Below are 12,878 nucleotides of genomic sequence, written 5' to 3' on the forward strand. Positions count from 1 at the left end.
CCTCCGCCCGAGGGTCTCATCGACCCCGCCCCCAGCCATCGCCGGCGAGCAGCAGCCACGAGGATCCCTCGCGCCTCCTCCCGAGCTCCCCAGCTCGCTCACCAGCGCGGCGTCGTCTCCTCGTGCCCAGGCTCCTCCTCCCAGCCTTCTCCGCCCGGGGGTCTTGTCGACCCCGCCCCATGCACCTCGCCGGAGCAGCCATCGCTGGCGACTAGGTCCCCTCGCCACCTCCCTGTTTCCTCCCTCTCTGCCGTATGAACACAGGACCAGCACCATCCCTCCCGCCCTCCGCCGCACGAGTCGCCATATAGATCCGTCGGTTCCTGCACCCTTCGTCGCTCCCTGTCGCCGGAGTTGCGCCAAGTCCGGCTGCCTCCCCTGCGTCGGCTGCAAGCAGGCACGGTGAGCGGGACGCCGGGGCGGGGCGGAGGTTACAGGAGGCAGAGGAGCTCGGGCTCGAGGGGCTCCTCCCCTCGATTTAGATCGGCGCCGCCGCGTGTGGAGACGATGAATAGTAGCGCCGGTGAAAAAGGGGGCTTTTTGCAAAAAAAAACATGCCACGTCGGCACCCGACAGGTGGGCCCCGCTGGTCAGATACACTGTCAATACGCGTTTATACGCGATTTAGACCTTTTTGTAACGGATAGCCCCAGACTTGGTATTGACATGTAAAAATTACCAAACTTGGTACCAATCTGCTTCCAATGCCCCAATTGTGGTACTTCTGTGCAATTTACTCCCAGAGAGGAGAGGTTGACACGACTCCAGAACCCAAACCCGTCGGGCGACCGCTAACCCAACGAGGCGGCCACTCCGGTCCACGCGCCACCTGCCGCCCGGGGCCCGCTCCGCAGTGACGCGGCAGCGCGAGGGAGGGGGCGCGCACCCGATGCGACGCGATTGGTCGGCTTCGCCCACCGCGCCCCGTCACCCCACCCGTGTCCCCCTCTCGTTAAAAGGGAACCCTCTCTCGCCGCGCCGGTACGGACGTACACACTGCCGGCTCCGCTCGGCACACGCACGCGCACGGGGAGGGAGAAAAAAAAATACTGGTGAGGAGCGCGCCGGCCGCTCTCCGGCGTCGTCCTGGGCCAAGGGAAGGGATACGAGCGCGAGCCGGAGGAGATCGAGCCGAGCCCCTGCCCGTCCCCCTCTCCTTGTGGAAGACCCCCGCGCGCCACACGGGCGGCACGTGACTGACTGCTCCCCTGCCGCCCGCACCACTTGGCCGCCGGCGCCGGCCCAAAGCGGGCAGCGCGCGCGTGGTCACCGCTTCTGGGGAACCAGCGGGCCATGGAGCAGGAGGAGGGACGGAGGAAGCGGGAGGCGGCGGTGGTGGTGGTGCTGGAGTGCGTGGCGGGGAGCTCCAAGGCGGAGGAGTGGGGCGGCGGCGGCGCCGTGGTGCAGGAGGGCGACGTGGTGGAGTCGGTCCGGGTCGGGCTGGGCTCCGGCGCGGCGTCCCTGGACGCGCCCTTCAAGGGCGGCCGCGCGGGGCTCCACAAGGCCCTGCACAAGGCGTTCAAGCGCGGCGACACCTCCGTGGAGGTGCGCGTCCGCGGCGGCAAGGACCTGCAGGCCTGCATCCTGCCGCACCCCGGCGGCGCCAGCGCCCGCAAGCAGTACGTGCTCCGCTCCCTCCACGACCCCAACTACGTGCTCGGCTTCGGCGATCGCCTCGAGAGCGAGTGCCTCGTCCTCCAAGGTACATACTCAACTCGATCAATCATACAGCCGACTCTTCCTGATCCCCAAGAGCCACCCCTGAATTTCATGGACTGAAATTGCGAGATTTGACAGTGATATCTGCTACTGAATTATGAACTGGATAATTTTGCTGTCAATTCTCGGTGCCTGAAACGTCTGCGTGTGATGATATGGGACATTTCAATTTCAGTATGAACACTAGTAAAAATCTTTAGAAAACATGGAGGAGTATCAGCCAGATAGATTCGATGTGGGCTGGCTTTCATTTCAGCACGCACGCATTGCCTATGTGTTCTACTCCACGCCAGTTGCGAAAAGACAAGCTTGCTGTCAAGTCTGAGGTTCAGACTAGATGGGGAATATTCCGATCGGCTGATCTTTCAGCAGCATTGTTGCGAGGCAAATTTCTTCATTTCATATTCACGTCCATTCTTCCACAGTGTTATGATATAAAACCAATGTGCATGTAGTTGTCACTAACTAGAAGTTATGATAGCTACATAAACAGAAAACAAAAGGCAGCAAAGTGGACTAAGAAGATACTCCCTCCGTTCCAAAATATAGCGCGTCCTCGGTTTCCGTGCTTCAACTTTGACCATTAATTTAATCAACAAGACCGACTGTGGCGGGCGAAAAAATTATACCAATGAATTCGTATTCAAAAAAAGTTTTTAATTATATAATTTTTGATCCCGCCGCAGTCGGTCTCGTGGGTTAAATTTATGGTCAAAGTTGAACCTCGAAAAGCGTGGGCGCGCTATATTTTGGAACGGAGGGAGTAGTAAAGTTGGGAAAACGGGAATGCATCGCTGAAACGTGTCAAGGAAATTGGCCATCTGTGTAGGTGGTGGTCAATTCCTCCCATAGTACGTCCCTACCTCGTGCGTTTCACTCGTTTTCTTGTCGCCGCCGGGGGAATGCGTCATGGTCGACTCTTGACGACGTGGTGGTCCTTGTGAACAGCCATCGTTTGTGGCTTCCTGGCAAGTATTGCAAGTTAATTTCTGTCCTTCGCTGTTGGTGAAGTGCTGCTCCATGATTGTCTTACCTGCCTGGTCTGATCATGGATGGCTTAACATCAATCTAGAAGTTCCGCAAACAAAAAGTCTATTTATACGTTGTTGTTTACTAATTCTCCAATTGTTCTTGCAATTTCTAGCTGTTCATTTTACGGCGAAATCATCCCTTATTTTGGGGAATTCGTTGGCATTGCTTCTGGATACCTTTTGGTTCATGCTTCCATTCGTAATTGACATTTTGCACAGAGTATAAAAATGTAGGAGTATTATTGTGATGACCTTTATTTATATGTAAAAATACTTGTCTTCTCCCTTGACAAAAGGCACAAGAGGTACAAGAGTGGCATCGGCGCTGAGCCGGGCGCAGCTCCAGGACGGGTACGTCACGTACCCCTGGGACAAGAAGATGCGCGACTCGCTACGCACGCCCAACTCCAGCTGCTTCCTCTCGATGCTCGTCCTCCCCAAGGCCCTGGACCTCAACGCGTGCCGGTACGAGTCCTTCGAGGACACGTTGGCCCGTGCCAACACATGGCTCTACTCGTCGCAGGACTCAGGGATCCCCATCGAGTTCATGAATCTGCAGAGCGAAGCTCTTCTCACCAAGGTGCATACGTCTTAACTTCAGAATTTTCGTACTACTAAAACAAACTTTCAACATTCAGTTGGTTTGCACCTGACAATAGCTAGTGAAGGTTCAGTTTGATCGGATAGTGATTTCATCCTCACACACTCAAATGTTCAGATATCTGGGGAGACGGCGTCTGCCACTGTCAACTCCGGGTCGTTGTCCGACATGTCGAACCTCGTGAACGCGACGCTCTACGGTTTCGAGGATTACCATGGGGTGGACATCGGTGTGGTGAAGGCGGCCCGGCTTTGGTACAGCTCCACGGCAGGAGAAATGCCGCTGGAGATACAGCTTCAGGAAGGTGACACCAGGCTAGGATTCGCCGTGAGCCGCACCGAAGAGGTTCATTTTCAGTTGCCACTGTACACAATACAGAAAACCAGTCACTACTCCAGCTTTCAGAAATGTCCATCTAACCTACCGTGCAACTTTTGTTTTCTTTCATCCAGGGTTTCATCTACATATCATCGGTGGTCGACGACGACGAGGACAGCGAGGCGCCATCGACGCGGTCAGGGCTGCGCGACCTATTCAACCGGGCGAAAGTGGCGTCCAAACTACTGATCATATCAAGGGTGTCCAACGAGAAGGTCCTCCCCTGGATGATCTCCAGTTCAGGCGCAGTCCGTTGCTTCGACACCATCTCCCTCAGCCAGAAGCTCTCCTTGCACCGCCTCGCGCTGCAGCCCATCCAGCTACACCTGCTCATGTGGGAGAAGCCCGTCGGTGTCGCGGCGCAGAGCGTCGTTCTTTCTCCCAAAATGCCGTTCCCGCTGTCACTGCCTCCTCAGGTACCCCTAAGCATCATCGAGAGCCCTGAACATAGAGTAGATGCTGAGCAAGACTTTGTGTTGGATTCGTCGTTCCGGCTCGATGATTCTCCGGTCAGCAACTGGGTGTGATCTCAGCTTTCCTTTTTCGATAAAGGGTGGATTTTATTGACTCAAAATGAAGCATCAAGTGGATACAAACACGATGGGGATCTCTCTCAGCTTTCCTGATTCTCCAGTTCTCTAGGCAGCGCTGCTTAGTTTGTCCTAGAGAAGTAGTGTTCAGATTTCGGAACCATTGTAGGTTTCTGAAGTAATCAGGGGAGATTGCTGAGTTTCATAGCATCTGAACATCATGTTGTGATACATACATAGTTTTTGTTCAGCATGGCATAAACAACGGAGGAACATATATTACTCATTTCCTTGTGCTCGGGTGCTCAATTGCCTACTCTGAATTTACTGACAAACACATGATGGATCAGCATTCTGACATTTAAGTTCCCCTCACACCACACTAGCTAGCCATACAATGAACATGTTAAACATAGTTACACACTAGTAAGCGTGCACGTGCAATGCACGTCTTTGCGGAAAGAAAATCTTTGCTCGTGGAATCATGCCGAGCCATTCTTCGGTTTAAGATGATGTAATAAAGTAGGATGTTTTGTCTAGTCACATTTCCTTTCAAATGAACTGTGTAAGTCAAATTAGGTGATATATAATGAATTAAATTATGCATGCTCAATTAGTCACTCAAATTGAAATACATATAATGCGTTTTTACCAAATAAAGAAGACATGTACAAGGTTGCTCTCCCATCTTACCTTGGAGCTTGTACATGGGTTCTTGGTTCATTCACATACAACCTTGCTCTCACTCCTCATGTCCACATACATACAGAGTCGTTTATTACCAAAAAGAAAAGGAAAAATAGGCGAAGATGATACAAGGAAAATTCTCAAGGAACCTTAAAGTTCTAGTTTCCTTTCCATGTACAGAAGGCAAGAATATATCTATATGATTAGTACTTAAGCACAAATATCCATCTTACAAATAAAAAATCATAATTCATTCACATATCTGATCCGGAACACAATGATGCCTACGGTCCACCCCCAGGGTAGATGACAAACAATGAAATCTCATAGAATGGACACTTGGAAACATGTGTATGCTCATCCACTGAGATCGATAGAGTGCATCAAGGCTACAATTGCAAAGACATGATAATATCATTCGTGGAGACAAAAACACCGATAAATAAGTAACAACAAAAGGATAGTTTATGACTTTCAGCCGAAGACAGATTCTTCATTAATACTCAGTACACCTCAATGATGAAAATATAGGAGGTAAAATAGAAGTAGAAGGCATGATCACAGCTCAAAATAGATGACAGTATAATCAATAAAATATTTAGTTCAAGGTTCATGACACTTGAACAATGCATTAAAAAACTGCTGCTGGAAGCAAACCATACCTCCAGGTAAAGACAAATGTTCTAGCACTTGGATTCAAGAAGATGCATAATTAAATCGAAAGCACTTGCAAAACCTCCTTTAGTGTCCTCTTTGTATCATTATGTAGCGCTGCTCTTTCCTTTGTTAGCCCAACAGAACTGCTAAAGCTGGCTGCATAACATGCACAAAATCAGGAAAAGAAAAAGAATAAGTAACCTATATGACAATAAGTACACCTTATATTATATAGAGAGAATGTCGTTTACCTATGAGGTGTATACTGCCTTTCAACAGTCACAAAACCATTAGGAGCAGCATTGAGTTGAAAAACAGCACACAACTCAGTACCTGCATGTCAATGTCCCAATACACTTAGGAATTTCTACTACTCCAGATTCGGATGTGTTTCCAAGTTGCTCAAATAGGTTGCTACTTACCTTTGGACCTGAATATTGTATATTGGTATTTTAAACAGACCAAAAGTTCAATCAAGAATTTGGGTCCTGATCAAAATTAACTAATAGACAGTTATACAAGGATCAAGTTTCCAAGAATAAGAGATCAACAACTTGTTGGTTGACCTCTCGGTCACACACGTGCAACTTACCTGCAAATTGATAGGCATCAATGCTACAGTTTGGAAGAAAAAGACTGCTACCAGTACTGTCAGGTTGTGTGATCCTTTTGCTTGCAAACTCAATCCATGGTGCTTCATATAGCTTTAGGATCTCAACCAAAGCTACAAGAGCGTTCAACCACTGAAGATCAAATAGGTGTGAAGTTTTCCCTCTCCTGTAAATAAGTTTCAGAGATTCTTTCCATGTTCCTATCTAACTTTCGATGCAAGTCTGACTGTGTCATTGTAGAACTGTAACTATTGACTTACTGCAAACTTACACTTGGTTGAACACTTGAGCTGTTGTTTTTGCAGCTGACGCCCCAGTTGTCATCATCGCTGCAGCTCAAGCTCCACGCCTTCCTGATCTGGCTGTCCGTTGGCTTCCTGATGCATGTCAGCATGCTATTGATTAGGTTCTCTCACAACATGAAGAGCGGCAAGGCCGTAATTACTCCAATTTCTTCATTTGTGAAAAAATGATACTGCAAAGTAGATCATTTTATTGTACAGTTAGCTCTCCAAAAGCACCTAAATTTGAGTGTACAATCAGAATTGCTAATAATACACATAACAATATATGCATGGAAATTTTTAGTGCAAAGTTTAAAACAACATAACTGCATAAACTTGCAAGTTTCACAGTCATTTTTCGACGTCGATTATTTTATAGAACTAATATAGAGTTGGGATAGTTTACATGATGATTGGCAGTAGCACTTACTACCCATAAATATTGTTGTTACTCGAATTGAGATTGCTAACAACCATTTGCTACAGAACTTACATGTGTGCTGAAAGATATTGATCAAGACATAGTTAAATCATTCTGTATAGGTAGCCAAAATCAAGAATTACTGGTGTTAAGGTAATCAGTCAAAGCACATACCCGAACAAAGTTTTGAAGCAACCAATTTGGTTACATTGTTGTTTTGATGATCCTCCCATTAGTCTTCATAGCAACGGCCATTAGATTGGATTAGAAGATGATTGTGAACACAATCTTGACCAAAATCGAACCTTGTTGAGCCCTCGACCGCCTCGTGTCTGCACATTCAGATGCACGCGGTACACGCCTCGTGCGAGCCGTCGCACACCTACACGTACATATTTGAAAAATATGCCTGTTTAAACATGCAATTCTGCATGGACTGCCATTCACATAACCCACGCCTCGTACAACGTTGCACATGTTTGAAGGTAAATTTAAAAAGCATTTTGCAAACAATTAAGAAGGCCAGTTCCAGAAGCCATATAAAGGTTCTCTTGATCCTCAATGGTTTTTATCAAATATCAGAAGTCATTATCATCAAAGGAAATTGGATTGATAGAGCAGCCATTATCATCAAAGGAAATTGGATTGATCGTGAACATACATGGAAATGAAAGAAAAAAGATAAGTAGGAATCAATGCGGAAAATAAAATTACACTATTTAGCAGTTTACACAATAATAGGCCAGCTCGTGAATAGCATGGACATACCGTCTTTCCTCATCTCCGGAAGACATCTCGAAGCATGATTCCTGATCATATCAAGATAGTGCTCATCTTCATGATGAACAATATTGAAGAGCGCACAGCAGAACCATACTGGAAGCCAACCACATAGCGATAGCAAAATCTGTTGTCCTTCACAAAAACGTGAGGCAAATTAGGTCATTTAATGTACATACAACATCACTGTGGCCTCCCATGACAATGTTAGATAAGAGATTGAAAAAACACAGTAGCACATAAGGTCTTTCTTGACGGGGGATATAGCGGAATGGTGGCACAACAAATTGGGGGATGACCTGTGAAACTAAGGATGGGTGAGGTGCGTTCAATCTTGAGACGGATATGACAGTAGGTGGGTTTGTTCGTCGGCCGCCCATAACAGTACGCAATGAGACAGTGAGAGGTCGATGAAGACGGCGGCATGGCGATGCAAAAGCCGGCACAGATCGGTGAGGGGCCGGCATGGACGATTCGTCGCGTCGCGAGCACCCTTGCCCGCGCCAGGCGGCGGCTCGGGCGCGATGGACGGGCTCGGCGGCGGCTCGGGCGGCGGCTCGGGCGCGCCGGACGGGCTCGGGGGCGGCTCCCGCGGTGAAGGGCCTGGCGGGCGGCTCCCGGGGCGACGGGCGCGCCTGCGGGAGGCGGCAAAGGGCCGGCGGGGCGGTTCCCGGGGCGACGTGCGCGGCCACTGGCGACGAAGGGCGCGGCCGCCGGAGGCGGCTCCGGGCGCGGCGACCGGCGGGGCGGTTCCCGGGGCGACGTGCGCGGCCACTGGCGACGAAGGGCGCGACCGCGGGAGGCGGCTCCGGGCGCGGCGACCGGCGGCGCGAGGCTGCGAGAGGAACGACGGGGCGGCGAACGGCACGGGAGGAGGAGGATGGGGCGAGAGAGGTCGAGGAGGGGGCAAGAGACGTGCGGGGAGAGGAGGCAAGAGGGGTCGTGCGGGAAGGAGGGGAGAGGTCGTGCGGTGGTGTGCGGGCAGCGTTTTTTTTAACGGCGGGTCAGATTAGCTATCGATGGGATTGGTGGCTTAATGCGTGGCTTGTTGTGTTAAACACGGGAGGAATATGGGCCATCAGATATTATAGATGGACGGATAAAATTGTTTGGATCTGCCTCTCTCTTTCTTTTATAGTGGTAGTAGATAGTAGATAGATAGTAGATAGTAGATAGTAGATAATGAACATGACAGACAGTTATCCTACTGGTCTTGCTGTTTTGTTGTGAGGACCTTGCACTTGAGCACTCGATCTTGGACAAAGAACCCCGGCATCACCATGACCTTCACCCTCAACGGGTCCTGGGCCTGCCGCCGGTCCGGCAGGATGTCCTCCATGTACGCCTGGTCGAACGCCCGGCCCTCGTCGACCCGCAGGATGGGCAGCGGCGGCGCGAAGGAGAAGGCGAGCAGGTGGAGCAGCCAGACGCACTTGGTGGCGACGAAGAAGCACTGCAGCAGCTGCTCCGGCCACGGCCACGACCAGCTGAGCGCGGCCACCACGCAGCTCATCTTCTGGTCGCAGAACCGGCTGAGGTCCTCGCTGTAGTACCTGGTGCCCTTCCGCAGCACCTCGCTCCAGCTCAGGTTGCGCAGCGCCACGAAGGACGCGAAGCTCTCCCGCCGGCCCTGCCCCGGGTCCAGGTGCCTCGCCGCGCCGTTCCGCTGGAAGCTCGGGTTCTCGAAGTCCTGGTACAGCGTCTGGTTCATGACCGCCTCCAGGTGGTACAGCACCGCCTTGGAGCAGTGCCGGCCGGCGATGATGGCGAGCTGGTGCGGCCGGAGCAGCAGGTTCAGCTTGTCCGACAGCCCGTTGTCCGGCTCCTCCACCTGCTGGATCAGCGCCTTGCAGAGCTGCTTCACGGAGAGGCGCGCCTCGGAGGCGATCTGCAGGAAGCCTTCCACCATGGCCTCGTGGCTCACCGGCATGCCGTTGCCCGGCAGCTCTCGGCTCGCCCCGATCGACCTCGACGACGACCGCCGCGAGTGGGACTGCGTGTCGGCGCCGCCGCTGTGGTCCGTCGCTTGCCGCAGGGCCTTCTTGAGCTCCAAGCAATAGGCTTCCAGGCTCATCATCTTGGTGGTCAGCTCCCCCAGCGACGACCTCATCTCGGCGGCGTCCTCCTGCGCGGCGTCCCGGTGCGCGTTGGCCTCCGCGAGCTCCTTCCTAAGGGAGTCCAGCGACAGCAGCCCCCACTCCTTGAGGAGCTGCGACATGTTCCCGCGCTCGATGACGGCGGTGGTCGGCGGCGGCGTCTCCAGCTTCGGCTTCTTCTTTCCCTTGGCGAAGAGCCAAGAAAGGATCTGCGACCCTCTTTGCTTCGCCCGGGAGTGCGCCGACGGCGGGGGCTGGTGGCTGGATGAAAATGGCACTCGGCTGCTGCTGCCGAGGAACCCCAGAGCTTCCGCGTCGTTCAGACCGTGGTCCCTGCCAATCGTCGCGGGCCGGAACGCGCCGCCGCACGACGGCGGCATCTTGAACTCTCCCGCGCAGGTCGCCCTCCCGGCCGAGGCCGGGAAACGGCCGGCCAGCGGCGCGGACTGCAGAAAGGCCGGATGGATCCGGTTCACGCCTCTGCTCCGGAGGTGATTCTCGCTGGACGAAGGGGCGTAGTGGAAGTCGCTGTTGCAGGAGGAGAAGCCGTTGATGCAGTCGTCGTAGTCGGAGTAGGCGGCCTCGTCGTCGCCGACGCCGCCGCGGTCCAAGGTGATGCCGCCCCAGTTCTCTGACCGGCTCCGGTTGTCATGGCAGATGTCGTTGAGTCCAGCGGCCATCGCCATGGGCTCCTCGTCGTAAGTCTGCACCATGTTCAGTTGAGCAAGCAAGTCAGAAATGCAATCCTTCTCATAGGGTGGATTAGAATCGTACAGGTCCGTCCGCAATGATGCGAACGATGATTTACAGATTCGGTGAGCAGAGCAGGCACCGTGGATCCTACCAAGTTGGCAAGCATCACATCACCGGCGATCATAGCCTGGTGGGCACCGATGGCAACCATGAGAGACTCTGAATTTAACATGTGGTACAAGCAGGCTTGCGGCGCTCACCGGAGTAAACACGGGGTAGTCCTCGTCTGCGGCGGCGGTGGCCGCTGTCCGGGAGCGCGCGGGGGACGCGACCACCGGCGGGAGGCGGATGGTGGCCGGGCTGCGGCTGGCGCTGGAGCGGGCACCGGCATTGGGTGCGGCGGCGCGCCGGCGGAGGGCGGCGTGGAGCGCGCGCAGCTCGACGGCCTTGGCGACGGCGGCCTGGACCTCCTGCCGGGTGGCCGGGAGCGGGACCCCTGACGGCGCCGCATGGTCGAAGCCCTCGGCGGCCGCCATGGCCATGGCGCCACACCACTGTGAGACTGATGAACAGTGGCGGGTCAAAGGCTGCGCCCTCGGCCGGCCGCTCCAAGGCTGTGCTGATGCAGTGGTGCTGCTGGACGGGCGCTGCGGTGCTGGGCTGGAAGTGGTCTTCTTGGGATTCGGGGGCAGGCACGGGTGGGGAGGAGGAATGGAATGGAGGCGAGGGGAAGGGAACAGTGGAATTCGTGGGGAGAGAGGGACTGGTTGGTGCGGCGGACGCGAGCGAGCGAGTGAGAGTGAGGTGGTGGAGGTGGACGTGGGAGGGGGAGGGGGAGGGAACTGCGCATTTTGAAGAGGCCGGTTGGCAGCCTCTTTTGGGCTTTTCGCTTGTCGCTTTTGATTGGCGGTGCAAGTATTAAACGGGTGAGCAGTACTGCTGCTAATTTACTTTGCTTGCTGCTTGGAGCAGCGGCAGCCGATTCGTCCCTTCCAATCCAAACCAAGAATTAAGGGCCCTTTGCACTTTTGCAGACATTTTATACTAGTAGATGATGAATTGGCACGGGCTTGGGAAATGCTGGGATTTCCGAGGCATATGGAATACACTAGTAGATGTCCTCAAGGGTACCGCACCAAACCGTTGAAAAACATGTTTAGAAATGGATCCCGATATTCACCACACGTGTGGCATCTTAGACATGCGTTTATACGTCCTGTTTGGCATAATCAGAAGACAACCTACACGGGCTATATCCTGTATGTGTGAGCGAATATAAGAATTGCTCACACGTGTGGGCGCAACTGCTTCGTGTCACACACTCAACAACTACAACTCATCCTCATCCCGCGCATGTGGCGTGAAGGAAATCTGCCCACACATCCTGACACACCTACGTTAGTTACCCGCGGGAAGACAGTTTAGTTATCCCATGGGATGGCAACTTTAGTTATCGTGATAGCAAATCTAGTTGTAAAAGCATGGCAACTCCCTCTGTTTTGGTTAACTATAGTTATCCGCGGGTTGACACTTTAGTTATCCGGGGGATAGTTGCCATGTGTGGTCCAATCATAGTTGCCATGTGTGGTCCAATCATAGTTGCCATGTATGTTTAATCACAGTTGTCATGTGTGTTTATCTGGTTGTCAGGTACGTGCAACTGCAATTGCCACCTAGCAATGAATCATAGTTGCCATGTGTATTTACCTAGTTGCCACGTACGCACAACTGCAGTTGCCATCTAACAACGTATGAGCATCGTGTGGGCGAAAAGCAGTTCGCCCACACGCGTGTGGACTAGGTGGTGACTGTGTGGGCAGAAACTGGTTCGCCCACATAGTGCAGCAGGCAACCGCGTGTTGCGGGTCATGTGGGCGAACTCTCCAACGCCCACACACACGATGATGCCCACGTGTTATTGAAATTCTAACAGATTCCTTTAGGATTCGCGCAAAACAGAATCAACGTGAATCAACGCGTGTGGGTGAAGTACAAACATGCCACATGTGTGGGCGTTATCATTTGGATTAGAAATTGTTGAAAGCTCAAATCAGTTTTATAGGGCAGAGATAATACACATCTACTGAGTCAATCGGTTGCAACAAACTTATTGTCAATTCAGATAATCTTGAGGTTATGAGTACAATGAATGAAGGAGGACGACCTGCAGGTCCAACGGCTACAATCTTTGATGATTGCTATCATACCACGTGCAGCTTCCTTTATACCTCATTTGTGCACTATCAGAGAGGCTAGTTATGTTGCTCATGAATTAGCAAATTTGGTTAAGGGTCTTGTAATAGTTTTTTTGTTGAGCTTCCTAGCAAGCTCATCCCTCTCTTATTAAGAGATGTAATGCTGGTTGAATTGTAAACAAAGAGAGGGATATG

General features: G+C 52.3%; 3 protein-coding genes across 12 annotated transcripts; 1 reads left to right on the forward strand and 2 right to left on the reverse strand.

Moving 5' to 3' along the window:
* Positions 1-1,002: 1,002 nt before the first annotated feature.
* Positions 1,003-4,545, forward strand: LOC119302033. Its single transcript, XM_037579044.1, has 4 exons — positions 1,003-1,702; positions 3,047-3,330; positions 3,469-3,696; positions 3,804-4,545. Exons 1-4 carry the CDS (start codon positions 1,294-1,296, stop codon positions 4,254-4,256), a joined length of 1,374 nt encoding a protein of 457 aa, XP_037434941.1. The 5' UTR covers positions 1,003-1,293; the 3' UTR covers positions 4,257-4,545.
* Positions 4,546-5,089: 544 nt separating this feature from the next.
* Positions 5,090-8,218, reverse strand: LOC119302034. Of its 9 annotated transcripts, XM_037579047.1 has the most exons (8): positions 7,688-8,218; positions 7,225-7,301; positions 7,094-7,156; positions 6,486-6,591; positions 6,196-6,380; positions 6,026-6,091; positions 5,855-5,936; positions 5,090-5,759 (listed from the first exon to the last, which is right to left on the reverse strand). In XM_037579047.1, exons 4-8 carry the CDS (start codon positions 6,539-6,541, stop codon positions 5,750-5,752), a joined length of 399 nt encoding a protein of 132 aa, XP_037434944.1. In that variant the 5' UTR covers positions 6,542-6,591; positions 7,094-7,156; positions 7,225-7,301; positions 7,688-8,218; the 3' UTR covers positions 5,090-5,749. The 9 variants fall into 9 exon arrangements, 3 of the variants coding, with proteins under 3 accessions (XP_037434944.1, XP_037434943.1, XP_037434942.1); XM_037579046.1 differs by having other exon boundaries at positions 7,094-7,301; XR_005147309.1 differs by having other exon boundaries at positions 6,026-6,105; positions 6,196-6,689; positions 7,094-7,301.
* Positions 8,219-8,770: 552 nt separating this feature from the next.
* LOC119302035 (IRK-interacting protein-like) lies at positions 8,771-11,306 on the reverse strand. Of its 2 annotated transcripts, XM_037579048.1 has the most exons (3): positions 10,749-11,306; positions 10,640-10,675; positions 8,771-10,499 (listed from the first exon to the last, which is right to left on the reverse strand). In XM_037579048.1, exons 1-3 carry the CDS (start codon positions 11,028-11,030, stop codon positions 8,904-8,906), a joined length of 1,914 nt encoding a protein of 637 aa, XP_037434945.1. In that variant the 5' UTR covers positions 11,031-11,306; the 3' UTR covers positions 8,771-8,903. The 2 variants fall into 2 exon arrangements, with proteins under 2 accessions (XP_037434945.1, XP_037434946.1); XM_037579049.1 differs by lacking the exon at positions 10,640-10,675.
* Between the last annotated feature and the right edge of the window lie 1,572 nt (positions 11,307-12,878).

Source organism: Triticum dicoccoides, chromosome 5A (assembly GCF_002162155.2).
Source record: "Triticum dicoccoides isolate Atlit2015 ecotype Zavitan chromosome 5A, WEW_v2.0, whole genome shotgun sequence".
In the NCBI taxonomy this organism is placed as follows: Eukaryota; Viridiplantae; Streptophyta; class Magnoliopsida; order Poales; family Poaceae; genus Triticum; species Triticum dicoccoides.

Coding starts and splice junctions, on each gene's coding strand:
- LOC119302033 (XM_037579044.1), top strand. CDS start 1,294: ATGGAGCAGGAGGAGGGACGGAGGAAGCGGGAGGCGGCGGTGGTGGTG. Junction 1,703..3,046: donor CGAGTGCCTCGTCCTCCAAG/GTACATACTCAA, acceptor CCTTGACAAAAG/GCACAAGAGGTACAAGAGTG. Junction 3,331..3,468: donor GCGAAGCTCTTCTCACCAAG/GTGCATACGTCT, acceptor TCAAATGTTCAG/ATATCTGGGGAGACGGCGTC.
- LOC119302034 (XM_037579047.1), bottom strand. CDS start 6,541: ATGATGACAACTGGGGCGTCAGCTGCAAAAACAACAGCTCAAGTGTTC. Junction 6,381..6,485: donor GCTCAAGTGTTCAACCAAGT/GTAAGTTTGCAG, acceptor ACTTATTTACAG/GAGAGGGAAAACTTCACACC. Junction 6,092..6,195: donor TGATGCCTATCAATTTGCAG/GTAAGTTGCACG, acceptor AATTTTGATCAG/GACCCAAATTCTTGATTGAA.
- LOC119302035 (XM_037579048.1), bottom strand. CDS start 11,030: ATGGCCATGGCGGCCGCCGAGGGCTTCGACCATGCGGCGCCGTCAGGG. Junction 10,676..10,748: donor ACTACCCCGTGTTTACTCCG/GTGAGCGCCGCA, acceptor GGTGCCCACCAG/GCTATGATCGCCGGTGATGT. Junction 10,500..10,639: donor ATGTGATGCTTGCCAACTTG/GTAGGATCCACG, acceptor AACATGGTGCAG/ACTTACGACGAGGAGCCCAT.